Below are 14,418 nucleotides of genomic sequence, written 5' to 3' on the forward strand. Positions count from 1 at the left end.
GAAAAGCAACATGACTTTTTCCTAGAAACACACAACACCAATTTAGAGCAAGGAACATGATAAAGTAAATTTTAAAATGCAAGTTTATAAAAAATATATAATTTAATTCCACATTAAAGCCAGGCTACCAAGGTTGGAGGGAGGCGTAAAAATCAGATGGAAACCCCGAGGTCCCGAGAAAATGCACTAGGAGACTGGGATTTAGACGAGAAGCAGCACAAGGCAAAAGTCTCCACAGGCTGATACAGTTTAGTGAAGCAAATTCAGCACTTCTCTCTAAACTGTTCATTAACAAGCCACTTCTTGCTGCTCTTTGTTCAAATCCTGAAACTTTGAGGCATACCATGTGGGAGATAGTTATGGGCTCCAGCAGCCCACCGGGAAGAAATTCTTTGGGTTGTAGACAGGAGAGCCAAACCAAAATCATGCTCCAGGCAGATGAAGTTAAAACCCTGGACCACGGGGACCCAGCAATACAGTGCACACGTGCCCCACGGGGACCAGTCCCCCACACCTTACACAAACACAACACAGACTCAGCACACGTGCAGGAGCAGGAAACTCCTGCGCTTGGGCTCCTGCCGGGTTGGGGTGAACAATATACTTGAATGGCCAAGAAGATTCCAGCTCCCGGCATGAGACTCACATCCTCTGAGCTGTCAAGCCCTGGAAATATTGGTTCAAGCAAGAGAAACAAGGACTCCATTGTGTTAGAGCAGCAAGAGAATCTTGCCCCTTCTTCCTCCAAGCAGACTTGGCTCTGCTGCCTATACTGCTGTTTCCAGATGGACAGTCAAAAGGTCAGGCCCCAGCCACGTTTTCATAGCAGAGAAGTGACCCCGACCCTTGGGGAGAGATGTTTAAGGAACACCCACAGATTTGGGGACCTTTCTGCTTATCTAATCCAGGAAGATGACCACCCCAGTCCCTCACCCTTGATCTGTTAAAAACATTCCCTTCTCAACCTCAATTTTAAACTCCAAACCCTCCCACCTGGGGCAACTACCTCAGTAAGGCCAATATTAATGCACAGTCTCTGCCCCCAGCATCTTAAAAGTTAACACCCAACAATCCTGCCCCTTTATTTGCTGGCTTGGGCTAACTAAGGAGCACACTCCGCGGAATCAGGAGGAGCTCACTCAGCTTAAGGCAGGAGCAGGGATATGTAGTCAGCAGATAATCACTGGCCTATATTCCTCCCCATTGGATTGTGTCTTTAAGGTAGTTTACTTGCTGCCCAGTGATAGTCTACATTATTTTATATCCCAGAACATCATCTAATCTCTTTCTGTGCCTGGTGAACAATTCACTAGTATTTCCTACATTTACATAATTTCAGAACTTACTTATATGAGGGAGAGGCATGTGAGCTACCCCATAATATAGATAGGATGTACCTGATCCCCAAGGGGCTCCTCTACAGGCTCCAGGTGCAGACCAGCTTTCCAGAAACTTCTCAACCTGGCCTGGCAGTACACCTATCTGGTGTTTCTTCAAGTGAAGAGTCTCCTCAGAAAGGAGCTTTTGGAGGAACATCAGGAGGTAGCCATTCTCTGACCACTCCCAGAAAGTAAAGTATGAGGGAAAAAAACATGAAGGACGTGAGGAACATAAATGCTGAGCAGCACAAACTAGTTCTGAGAGGTGTCATGCTGGTTTTGTGTTTGGGGGGTGGGGTGGGGGAGGAAAGCTCTGGCCATAAAAAAGCCCTTTAAAATCCATCCAGAACTTCAGGGAAAATAAAAAAAATAAAAGCTACGCTTTTGCTTAGTATGTTTCAAAAGGACACACTGTACACCGTGAGTTAATGGGAGAGAGAAGGAAAAGAAACAAGGGACAACCTTCTGTATTTAACACGCAACATCTGTAACCACTCAGGCACCCAGACTGCAGAGCCCTGTGGAGAGGACGTGGTGCTCAGGTACCCAGACTGTGCACGAGCCTCGGTGTACTGAGCTAACACTGGTGCTGAAAGATAAGACGGGAGGCCTGGGCTGAGCCTCAGGTCCAAGCCCAGAGACGCCAGGGCTCTGGTTTCAGGGGATTCTCCACCAGGTGCACCTGAGCCACAGCCACTAAATCTCCCTCAATATGAACCCCTGCCAATATCCTAACTTTTCAACTAAAAGAAACAGCCACAGAAAGCCATCTTTTTTCCTTAAGAAAATAAATATATACTTCCAGAAGATTAAGTCAAAGCACAGAGGCAGGAAGCAGGGCCAACACTTCAGATGAACTCTGCGGCTCCCTCCTCCAGGGAACACCAGCTGGAGTATCAACACCTTCACTCTGTCCCTGTGCCAGACACTTGGTGACTCCCTTTTCTCATCCCAGATTTACAGAAGTTACCCCTTTCTTGGAAATGATGCATATCTCCCTATATTGGCTGTCAGCCCCCAGCAGGCCCCAGTGACTTCGGGTGGTTGGATGCTGGAGGCTCTGGCCACAGCCAGGCTTATAACCCTGTTTCTATTTTACCACCAGGGAAAAAGTGAGAGTCAAGTGTAGAAAACGCCCAGGTGTGGTATTCAGTCACAGACAGCTGTATTCCCAGGGCCAGCTTTTTATCAGTAAGTTCAAGCCCTGGACCACGACTGCAGGAGAGACAAATAAGTCTTGCCTTTCAGCGTCGCCGGAAGGCCCGGGATATTCTCCATGCATTGGGCTCCTCATAGCGGTTATACAAGGGCTCAAGACGCTGCTGCTTCTTCTGCTTGCTTAGCTTGGTGGGGTCAGAGACCTTGAAGAAGGCCGGGGCAAATTCCACCAGCCACCGGGGATCGATGGTGGTGACCTCACGCATGTACTCCTTTGTGGTCAGCACCAGCTCGTGGTACACCACCCTGAGAGGAGACAGACAGGATTCAAGTCTCTGATGCAGGCCCCACTCCACAGTCAATCTAGTGCCCAGCAGACCTCAGCTGAGCTTGCACTTCACATTCTTCCCTTTCTGCCTGACTCCTCAAAGGACTGCAGTCTCTGTTTATGACAGCCATGCCCAATTCTGAGGCACCCACACGCCTCTAGCCTTAAGAAAGCTGTCAAGACAGGATGTTTTATTGTGCTGCCTCTAACTAGTTAAGTGACATAGAGCCAAACACATCCCTTCTCTAGTCCTCAGCTCCCTATTCTATAAAACGGAGGGTGGTTTTTTTAGACTGTCTCCACAGCACTCTAAGAGTCCTGAAGAGAGCCCTCAGAGGCTGCCACAAGAGGATGAGGAAGGCCAAGCAGGCAAGGCTCTGTATCTCCATCCCCTTGTCAGGTACGGTAGCATGAGAGCTTTTAAAAGTAGTTTGAAAACCACCTCACTAGATAATCTCTAAGGTCCTCTTAGGTCTAACCCCTACGGTTTTATTTCTTTCAACAGGGCCTGATACTGAACCTAATTCAGGCTTCTGATGCTCTAGAAAGAAATGTAACATCAGAATAGGAAGTGCTAGATGTGGGCTAACACACAATACACAGTACCAGTAGACTGAAAAACAACCTTCTCTAGAAGGCCCTGAAGCTTCATGAGATTAGCTGTGGACACCTGAGGTAACTGAGAGTCCCTAGCGAAAGCAGGCCCATCGCTTGGGTCACCATCAGGTTCTCTCTGCCCATTAAGAATCCCTAGGACCCAGGACCTGCCCACCTACCATTCTGGCTGTCTGTTGAAGAGTGCGCTGGAAGGATGGATGTAGACCACCTGCTGGTCAATAAGTGTCCGGTAACCCTCCTGTGGGTCTTTTTTGGCAGCATTTCGGAAGAATCCACTGCAAATGGCTTTTTGCACTCGAACTGTAGACTTGCCACAGGAGACCACATCCAGTTTGTGTCTATCATAAGAATAAATCAAGAGAGACCAAAGATGTGAGACTAGTCTGCTTTCAGATGTTCTATATTCCAGAATGGTGAAGCTCAATGCCCCCATCTTAGGGTCCCCAGAGAAGCCACCAGGATTCTCTTCCAGCTCTACGTGTACTACAAGGGCAGCTCTATGCAGTGGGCAGGATGGGGGCAATAAGAGCTAGACACTTTGCTTAGGCAAGTATTCCAGACTATCAACATGCCACAGGCTTATAAACAAAGAAAACTTCTCAATGGCTAATAAATTATTTTCCTCTTAGAAACTTTCTTAAGTGATCCTCTGCCACATCCTTGCCTGAGAAAGGGAGTAGAACAAAGATGGAGAAACTGGAGGAAAAGGCTGATGTGAGGAGCAAGAGTACAGATGCCTACAGCTTTCTAGGTAGAGGCATTCAGAGACAGAGATACAAGACCAAGGAGGTTCGACCCAAACCAGGAAGGGTCATGCAGATACCAGCTCACCTGTCCATTATGCCTAACATTTGTTTACGAATGTCCTGGGCCCGACGCAGGGAACGAGCCTGGATAAAGTTCTCATAGCACCATGGGTTAGAGAACTTGTTGTTCTTCCAGGAGTTGTACACAGCCAGCAAGGTGAGGTGGTCCCCCTCAGTCTGGTGGAATTTGGCCTTCTTCTGATCCGCGAGGGCTTGTTTATCCTGCCAATCAGTAGGACAGGAGTTCGCTTTCCACCCAACAGCTACTAGCTACTATCTGAACACACAACAGAGTCCTACAAGGCCTTGACAAAAATGTCCACACTCAGTATCCCAGGGGCAAAAGGCCGACTTCACCCAAACGCATTCGTCCTGATCTGAATGGGGGTCTGAGCTTCCTACCTTTGGCCTATAGAAGACGTTCTGAACAGACAGCATGGACACAATGGTCAGCATTTCCTCACTGCATCCCAGATGTACAGACATGATCAGCATTTTGCACAGCATCGGCTCCAGAGGGAATTCTGCCATCTAGAGGGAGAAGAAGAAACTACGTTTCCCTATGGAAGACACATCCAAACAGGACAGTGTGAGCCATGATCCTGGGTAATGGACTAGAAGAGATTTCCCAAAAACACACCTTTCATGATGATGTGGGATACCTGCCTCTATAAGAAGAATATTGTGGGTTTTATTTTTCCTTTCCCAAGTAAACCCCAATGGAATGTATGTGTCCATGATCATAATTACTTTTGGTAGATAGGAATTTTGCACACACCTTTTTAAATGATACTATACCATATAATGTATCCTGAGGTAAAAGTGATTGTAAATAGAATTCCTTTTTCCAACAAAAATGAAACAAGTTGAAGTAACAGTGGAAAAATTCAGGTTAAAAAATAGCTCCCTAGAATTCTACTCAAAGCATACCCAGTCTCAGAGCTTGATTTTGTACAGATCAAATGGCCAGGGTATATTCCTCAAAGCACCAGAAGCCCAAGTCTGTCCCTTACCCTGCGGCCTAGGCGAGTGAGAAGGCCCTCATCGTCCAGGGCCCCCAGTGTGTATAGCTGCTCCATGGCTGTGATCAAGGTTTCCATTGGTGGGGCATCCATGAAGTCAAAGGACAGCAGGTCGTTGATACCCATGGCCTAGCAAAGAAGGGGGAAAAAATCAAAGGATGGGTAGGGCCAGGGCCATACAAAGCTTAGATTACTGGAAATATGTACTTTCTCAAGAAACTTTAAATAATACTCCCTCAACTACTAAATCATTATACTGATATTTCTTTTTAGTCTCTAGTGTTTTGGAGCAGCCAGAAGGAAAAAACTGAAAAAGTGGAACTGTACCCGATATCAAACATTGAAATCTGTCGTATAATTACTTGTTAAAATGTACTTTGAAATGTATTGGTTTTTTGTATATATATTTTACAATTAAAAATGTTTTTAAAAAAAGTAAGCATAATTGTACTAAAAAAAAAAAACACTCCCTCAAAATGACAGTACACTGGCTTGTCCTGTCTCTCACATACACTGTTTCTCTTGTGCAACTATTAAGTGGTTTGTACCACATTAGGTAGTAGGAACATAAAGATTACTAAGATATGGTCCCTGCTCTCAGAGAATTCACAATGGATGAGAACAACATCACGAAAGCATGACATAGTGCCACCTATATGCCTGGCACATAGTAGGCATTCAATATATTTGGTAGACAGTTTGATGAATACAAGAAACAAAATTGATGCACTATTCAATGCACATAAAGGAGGATGTGGTAGGACCCATGCTTTCTATTTTTTTCCCATAAAATGATCATGGCCATAACACAGCAGGTGTTCAATAAATGCTTACTGTATGAATAACAACTAGGAGGAATTATGTTAGCAATCATTAAACACTGTGCTTAGTGCCTTCACCTGCATTATCTCATTTATCTTCACAACATACTATAAACAGCCCTCTTTTTGAGATGAGAACAAAGAACAGAGGTCAGAGAGAGAAGATAAGCTTGCCGAAGGGGAGCAGAAGTTTGAGCCACTGGAGACCTCTCTGTTCCCACTCTTGGGCCAAGTAGGTTTTTTCTGAAGCTGTTTAGTCTCTCTTACAGGGAATGAATAATAAATTATGACAGAACACTCAACATCAGTAAAGTGCCAGGGCTCCACAGCAACATCAGTGTCGGGGGGGAAAACGCCATCATCTGGGAAATTACTAGTGCGGCAGCCCCTGCCAAAAGAGAATGAAGGTCCTCCCGGGGCACTGAGAGAGGAAGAACAATGATTCGGAATGAAAACCAAGCCCCCAGAGGGTCAGTCTGAAATCTGTACTGATAATTCCTTTGCAAAGTTTTTGGATAGGGAGATTTTCTCTAGTCCTAAAAGAACAGAATTGTATATGAAAGCTAAAGAGGTTAAGGGAAGTGGGGTTTGTCTGTTGTTCAGCACTGATTATATTTTTCTAACTTCCTCTTAGAAAATGCTCCTAACTAAAGCTTTACAACAAAATATCCTGCTGGTTTTTATCGTAAGAAAAACTGTGCGCTCACAGCAGACAAGCCAATTTAGCCCCAGACCCACCAGTGGTGAGGCTGTCATCACAGCCATTTGCATTTCACTCAAAGGGACTGGTTCCATGAGGTTACTAAAGTATTTAATAAGGTTCATAAAACGGAGATTCATTTACTAAGGCCACAGGATTGGCCTGTTTCACCAACCCATGTAACAAGACAGTAATTTCTACCTTGAGAGAGAGCACTGTGCTGGCTAAATTGGTTCTCTGGATCTCTGGCACATTGGTGGTCAGCATTTCATCTCGGTAGGCACGTTCCGTGTACAGCCTGTAACATTTTCCTGGGCCTGTTCTCCCAGCTCTGCCAGCTCGTTGCTTTGCCTGAGCCTAGAGGGTTGGACATATAAAAGGAACATATCTGGTTAAATATCCGCTTAACAGCTTTACCCAGGAAATCTGTGAAAAGGAGGTACTTAGCTACTGGCAAAATCGGAAATGGAGATGGTTTATTTCACTTCCTTTAGAACCATTTCCAGGACTACCAATGCTCTTATCATCCTAAAATACTCAGGAGTACAGGAAAGTTTGTTCGAGTGAGGCACATAATAGCAGGGTGAATGGGAGAAATATATACCTTCAAAATACTGTGGCAGAATATAAAAGGGAAAGCATAAAATAAAATGACAAAACACCATCCCCACAGTTAAGACCAAAAATGTAAGTGAATTAAAATTATGTAATCATACAAAGGGTAATGATGCAGCCATTTTAAAGATGAGGATGAGACTGATGACAGGAGGGAATGCTCATTTATATTAAGTGAAAAAAAGGAAGTTACAAAACAGTATAATACTAATTTTGTAAAACTTTATACAATATATACATAAATACCAGAAGGAAATGACTTAGGAAAAAAACACCCTAAAATGTTAACAGTGGTGGGCAGGCAATGGTGGCTCAGTGGCAGAGTTCTCGCCGGCCATGCCGGAGACCTGGATTCGCCTGCCCATGTTAGAAAAAAAAAAAAAAAAGAAAATGTTAACAGTGGTTAACGCTGATGGTAGTCTTGCAAATGAGTTTCATTTTTCTTTAGATTTTACCAAATATTCTACATGAACATGTATTATTTTAATAATCAGGAAAATTAAACATATAAAATTGTAAACTTACTAGACTACTAGACTTGCAACCACGAAAGAAACAAACAGGAAAAACACCAAAATGATGACAGGGGTTACCAGTGGTTACCAGTAGTACTGGTAGTTAATTCTTTTTTCTGTTTTCCAAAAGTAACATGATATTACTTCTGTAATTGGGAGGTAGTAGTGCCAATTTTTAAAATGGAAAAACAAAGCAAAACAAAAAACATAATTTAACCATAAGCTGCAAGGAAGCAGCAAATAGCAATCTGTAAGAGGGATATTTTCCGACAAAACAGTCATTCTTACACATAGTGACAGGATTCACAAATTACTATGCCAGGTCCAAACAAAAGGATGGAGTATCCAAGGACAGCTAATCACAAAAATACAGGCAGCAATCACAGATCGTGGCCAGATTCCTCATTCCAAATCAGGGAGGGCATATGTAACTAATTCCTTGGTCACTATGAGTATCATACACAGGAGAACTGTGCCAGGAGACATGGCATAGAACACACAGGCTGGAGCCAGGTTACTCAGATTCAAATTCCAGCTCTACCAGCTGCGTGTTTTTAGGTGACTCACTTAACCTCTCTCTCTCTCATCCCCCTAATCTGTGAAACGAAGATAAGAATTATACCTACCACAGAGGTCAATGTGACACTATAATGAGTTAAAACATGTAAAATTCTCTAGGAGAGTGCTTGGAACTTAGTAAGCACCCTTTAGGTATAGGCTATTGTCGTTAAGTTTCCCAAAATGAAGATTATTTATTGTTTTTTTTCAGATTACATAAGTAATGCATCCTTCTGTAAAATAGTAAAACATATTATCAGAGTTTAATAAAAAAAGTCCACATCACCCAGACCACATTCACCAGCATGGCCACCCAGAAATAACCTCAGCTAACATTTGGACTACATCCTTGCAGCTTCATGAACATATCTCACATACACTGGGCATAGTCACACACAATCTATTTTTAAACAAAAAATTGGATTACACCATTCATGTTCTTTTGTACCACCCTTTTTTCCAAATAATATATCACAATTATATGCTTATATCATTAAATATAAATCTACAACACCACATTAATGGCCACATTCCATGGCATGGATACTCCATATTTTATTAAACTACTTCCCTTTTGGAGCTCATTTAGAATTTTTCCAGTTTTCCTTAATATCAACAATGCTTCAATGAACAACCTTTTCCATTATCTTTGGGTATATGTTCAATTATTTCTTTCAGATCTATTCCCAGAAGTGGAACTGTTAAGTTAAAAAGTATGAACTTTAAAATTTTTGATATACTGTTGCCAAACTGCCCTTAAAAAAAATGAGCAAGTAATTAATTTTTAATAAATTTATGCAGGAAACTATACAACAACAACAAAAGAAATACATAATCATCTCATGAATTATTATCTCAGACATCTGTGGCTAAGTATTTTAAAAAATATGCTCTTACCACCTAAATTGGATAATCTAGGGCATTAGGGATTCAAATTTTTTTTAAAGTCAAGTTCTATGGGCATTTCAATGTTGAAACACTACTCTAAAGATTAAAAACAAACAACACAAAACCTTTTCTTACCTCATTAAAGCACCCTATCTTAAAAGTGCATCTCTGAAAACCATAAGGTTCAAAATACAAAACTACCAAAAGATGGAAGTAACCCAGTGTCCATTAACTGATGAACAGATAAACAAATTGTATATAAACACAATAGAATATTATTCAGCCATGAAAAGATTGAAGACATCATGTTCAGTGAAATAAGCCAGAAACAAAGGACAAATACTGTATAATCTCACTGAAATGAAATAATTAGAATAAGCAAATTCATAGAGTCAGAATTTAGAATATAGGTTACCAGGGGATGGGGTCAGGGTAAATACGGAGTTAAGGCTTAAATTGTAAAAAGTTCCTATTTGGGACAATGGAAAAGTCTGGTAATGGATGGCGGTGATGGCAGTACAACACTGTGAACATAATTAACAATACTAAATTACACATTTCAGTGTGGATAAAAGGGGAATTTCAGGTTATATATATATGGTATTAGAGTAAATAAAAAAAAAACAATCCATGGACTATATAACACAAACATTGATCCCTAAGTTAAACCATGGACTATAGTTAATAGTACAATCATAGAAATGTTCTTTCACCAATTGTAACAAATGTTCCACACCAATGCAAGGAGTTAACAATAGGGTGGTATATAGGAATCCTGCATTTTGTGCGATTGTTCTGTAATCTGCAACTTCTCTTAAAAAAAAAACAGAACCTCCTTAAATTTCAGAAAGACCCTAAGAGGATTTTCAGGAAAGCTTTGGTATACCTGATATAGCTTTTACCATACCTGAGAAATAGGCGTCACCACAAGCTGGTCAATCCCCGTCTTGGAATTGTAAACTTTCTGTTTCACGAATCCAGGGTCTACCACATAGTAGATGCCATCAATAGTCAGCGATGTCTCTGCGATGTTGGTGGCAATCACAACCTATAAGCAAGAGGGGCACAGCCATGAGGTGTGAAATAGTGCAGCTATCTCCCTCTCTAGATGAAAAAAAGATATTTAATTCCAGCTCTACCTCAAATGAGGGGAAATGAAGGATTAGGTTAGACATGGGGTACCTGAGAGGACAAGTGGAAATGGAAAAACCTAAAGCCAATCAAAGGCAGTTGCATTTGGTGCAAATGGCTATAGATCTCATTTTCTAGATCCAATGTTGATTACCACAATTATTAATTTTCTAGCACCCTAGGGAAACAGATTTCCTGGCATCACATGTGCCAGTACAACATGAGATTTTTGTTTCCCCTCTGGGACATCTGGACTGCAAAATGGGCTATTCGTGTATGTGGAACAAGGGGGAGATTCTTTTATTTTCTGATTATAAAATGAACCACGAGGCAGCACAGGAATTTCACAGGCTGTATGTGTGCAGCAGTATATATGATCTAGAAGACTTCGAGTCTCAACTTGGCACCACCACTGTTCTTTTACCCAGAGGTTTAACTAATAAAACACAATAGCTTGGAAAAAACATTGCTAGGCAGTACCAGAACATCCCACACCATGCCAGTACCTTACCAGTTACCAGCTCTAAAAATCTTCTACCTGTCACAGAGCTGTAGGAACCTTTCTTAAAGATAAGCCCAACCATTAGGAAAAGAACAGAAGAGGAATTCACTGTCTTTCTCCCCATGCCTGCTCCTCCTCCCATGTTTCCCTCCTTAGCACTGTCTTCCACCCAACTGGCCACGCCAGAAACCTGGGAGTCATTCTTTTTTTTTTTTTTTTTTGGCATACTATCTCTCCATCTTTATTGCAATTATTCAATCCATTGTCGAAAAGTACAAGTCTATTACTGTGTAGGATGTCACTTAGTTTTGCTTGTCTGGTGTTTCCTCGTGATTAAATTAAGCATGTGCACTTTTGGCAGTAATAACACAGAAAGGATGTTTTGTCTTTCTTAGATGCTTCATATCAGGAGGCACCTCACCTCAGTCCGTGTTATTGCTGATAAAGCAAATTTCAAGCACTTGGTTAAGGTAGAGTCTGTCAGTTTTCTCCGATACAAATTTCCTTTTGTAATTAATAAGGAATCCATGGGTAAGATTCTCTGAGACAATGTATATCTTGTTTTTCAAAAAACATTCATTTCAAGAGTTTTGCATCCACTGATGATTTTTGTCTGAACCAATTCTTACTGTGATGATTAAAAATGTGCTAGTTTTATTTTCACTGTCCTCAAACTCTGCTGAACTCCAGATCCAAGCTGGGTGAGGAGTACTGTGACATGCCTCTTGGACTTGTTTCTGCCTTCTGAAGTCTTGCTTACCATTTCCAGAATGCTCAACTTGCAATTTCAGAGGAAGAGTGCATTTTCAGGAAGAGTGAGATAGATTTGGGTCTCAGGATGATGACATCTGATACACTGAACTTGTTTCTATGACCCTTCATTCTTGAACTCTCTCTTCTCAGAGACCTTGTGCCTTGTCTCTTATTTTTCCTCGGATCTCAGCAGGTTCTCTTTTTCTTTGGTCATAGAATCGAGATCTTCGGTTTTGAAACCAAATTTGGACTCTTGCCTCTGAAACCCCAATTTCTTTAGCGAGTCTTTCTCTGGAATCAATCCCAGGGTAAGGGTTTTTCTTGAAAGCCTTGATGAGAGCGCATGATTGGGAAGATGTATAGGTGGTCCGGCACCGCCTGGCTTCTCTAACTTGAGTCACTGCAGGGGCATCTGGTCTGTGAGTTTGGCTTGATTCCAAGGCCTGCTCAGGTTCTGTCCTCTGGAAGGAGTGTCTAGCTTTTCGATTCTGAAACCAAATCTGGATTCTAGACTCTTCAGTGTTAATTTCTAAAGCAAGTTTTTGTTTGGTAGCATAACCTGGGTAAGGTTTTTGGTTGAAAGTGTCTATGAGGATTTTCAGCTGATCTGGTGTGAATTTGGTGCAACTGCGCCTTTGACATGTAGAGATGGTCTCGTTTGCAGAGTCTTTCTGGGCCATGTTGAAAGAGATCCTTGGTGTCTCAAACATGTGAGTAGGAGTCCTGGGAGTCATTCTTGACTTCTCCTTCCCTTCTCTTTTCCACCTCCAAGTATCCACCATGTCCTCCATTCTAACTCTTTAATGTTATCCAAATTCATCTGTCTTTCACTCCTAGGAATATACTCATGAGAAATAAAATCTCATGTCGACACACTTGTTCACAAATGCTCACAGCAACATGATTCATAATAGCCAAAAGCTGGAAACAAGTCAAATATCCAACAACTGATAAATATATGAAGATGAAATGAAATGTCCAGAACTGGCAAATCCATGAGACAGAAAGTAGATCAGTGGTTGCTTAGGGCTGGAGGAAGGGGGGTTGGGGAGGTGTCTGCTAAAAGATATGAATGGGGTTTCTTTTAGGGACAATAAAAATGTTGTAAAATTGATTTTGGTGATGGTTGCAAAATCACCAAATTTAGTTTATTTAGTAAACAAACTAAAAACCACTGACCTATATACTTTAAAAGGGGGAACTGTATGGTATGTGAGTTACATTTCAATAAAATTGTCACAAAAAAAAATCCATCTGTCTCCTTTCCTGTTGTCTCATATAAACACTCACACACTCAATTCCAACCACCAGAACCACAGAGTAACCCCAAACTGGCCATATTCTCTTGCCTCCAGCCTGTCACAGACTGCTTAGTCTAATCAGAATATATGTCCTCCTGCCTTTCGTGCCTACAAGAACATCCACATGCTCTTCAGGACCAGTTTAGCTCAGATCTGTACTTCCTCTACGAAGACTGGATTAGCTGCTCCCCTTCCCTCTGGGCGGCCATAGCACCAGCAGCCCTTTCATACTCCATGTTAAAAGCCTGCCTCTACGGGTATATGACCCACAGCAGACTGATACCTGTCCTCATACTGCAGCCGCAGTGGCTAGTCCAAAACCTAACAGATACATCAAAAAATACTGGCTGGTGAAGGGAAAGAGAGGAAGAGGAGCAGGGGCTACATACAAGATTCTCATTTCTCAACAAACTGAATGGACTATTTTCTAAAACATAAAAACAAGACTTGCATACACCTTAAACAATTCTCATTATGGCCATGGTTTCAGAGGATGACGGAACTTCATCTCTGCCCAATATTACCTTTCTGCTGCCAGGTGGAGCCGGGTCAAAGATCCGGGTTTGCATCTCACTAGGAAGAGCAGAGTACACTGGGAGGATAATTAACTCTGGGACATCAGGTCCCAGGGATTTCATTCGTTCATACAGGATCTCACAAGCAGTGTCAATCTCTTCCTGACCAGTCAGGAAAACCAGGATATCACCTACAAAAAGAAGAGGGGCATCAGTTTACTTTCCAATTGTGTGTCTGTGTGTCCTATACAAAGGTTATGGTAAAACTCTAAATAACAGAAAGCACATATTCACAATCCCAAGAAGTTTTCATCTGTTCACATTTAAACAGGTGCATTTAAACCCTGCACACTACTATTTATATTTTCACCACCACCATTTCAAACATGCAAGCTGGAGACTTATAGACAGACCAACGTTTAAAAATAACTTTTAAAAGATTAGCAACAAAGATCCCCACACTAGGATTTTTAGCTTAAAAAGAAAAAAATGTTCTTTCCCCTCACCTGGTGGTTCTGTTAGATGGATCTGCATGACAGTGATCAGGCTGGCATCCAGATAATCTGTCTCAGGTTCCTTCGTGTACAATATTTCCACTGGATATGTTCGACCTGGGATGGTAAAAATGGGGGCTTCATAGAAGTACTGAGAAAACTTCACTGCATCTAAGGTGGCTGAAGTGACAATCAGCTTCATGTCCTGCCGTTTCTGAACTGTCTAAAGGGAAATGCAACATGGTTTATGAAACAGGACTATTCAAAGAGGTATAGAATTCAGTTCCAATAGAAGGATCACTAAAGAGCACCCA

At 41.9% G+C, this 14,418-nt stretch overlaps 2 protein-coding genes across 3 annotated transcripts in view; both read right to left on the minus strand.

Moving 5' to 3' along the window:
- Window positions 1-79: 79 nt before the first annotated feature.
- The window catches only part of DHX8 (DEAH-box helicase 8), a 35,864-nt gene continuing 21,525 nt past the window's right edge, over window positions 80-14,418 (minus strand). Inside the window, exons 15-24 of one of the 2 annotated variants that reach the window (XR_013177494.1) lie at window positions 14,117-14,327; window positions 13,620-13,801; window positions 10,316-10,456; window positions 7,034-7,189; window positions 5,303-5,440; window positions 4,692-4,820; window positions 4,315-4,511; window positions 3,642-3,821; window positions 1,398-2,843; window positions 80-666 (exon numbers count right to left, since the gene is read on the minus strand). Coding sequence is in view for 1 of the 2 variants with exons in the window: in XM_077164247.1 (XP_077020362.1) it covers window positions 2,624-2,843; window positions 3,642-3,821; window positions 4,315-4,511; window positions 4,692-4,820; window positions 5,303-5,440; window positions 7,034-7,189; window positions 10,316-10,456; window positions 13,620-13,801; window positions 14,117-14,327 (1,554 nt within the window). In the remaining variant the exon portion in view is untranslated. Of the gene's footprint in view, window positions 2,844-3,641; window positions 3,822-4,314; window positions 4,512-4,691; window positions 4,821-5,302; window positions 5,441-7,033; window positions 7,190-10,315; window positions 10,457-13,619; window positions 13,802-14,116; window positions 14,328-14,418 lie in introns of both variants that reach the window. The other variant, XM_077164247.1, reaches the window with a different exon arrangement.
- On the minus strand, window positions 10,482-13,613 carry LOC143687337 (double homeobox protein A-like). The gene has a single exon (XM_077164250.1). It carries the CDS (start codon window positions 12,583-12,585, stop codon window positions 11,941-11,943), a length of 645 nt encoding a protein of 214 aa, XP_077020365.1. The 5' UTR covers window positions 12,586-13,613; the 3' UTR covers window positions 10,482-11,940.

This window comes from Tamandua tetradactyla, chromosome 6 (assembly GCF_023851605.1).
Source record: "Tamandua tetradactyla isolate mTamTet1 chromosome 6, mTamTet1.pri, whole genome shotgun sequence".
In the NCBI taxonomy this organism is placed as follows: Eukaryota; Metazoa; Chordata; class Mammalia; order Pilosa; family Myrmecophagidae; genus Tamandua; species Tamandua tetradactyla.

What these genes read in the sequence shown, in the direction of transcription:
- LOC143687337 (XM_077164250.1), bottom strand. Translation starts at nt 12,585, where the DNA reads ATGGAGGACATGGTGGATACTTGGAGGTGGAAAAGAGAAGGGAAGGAG.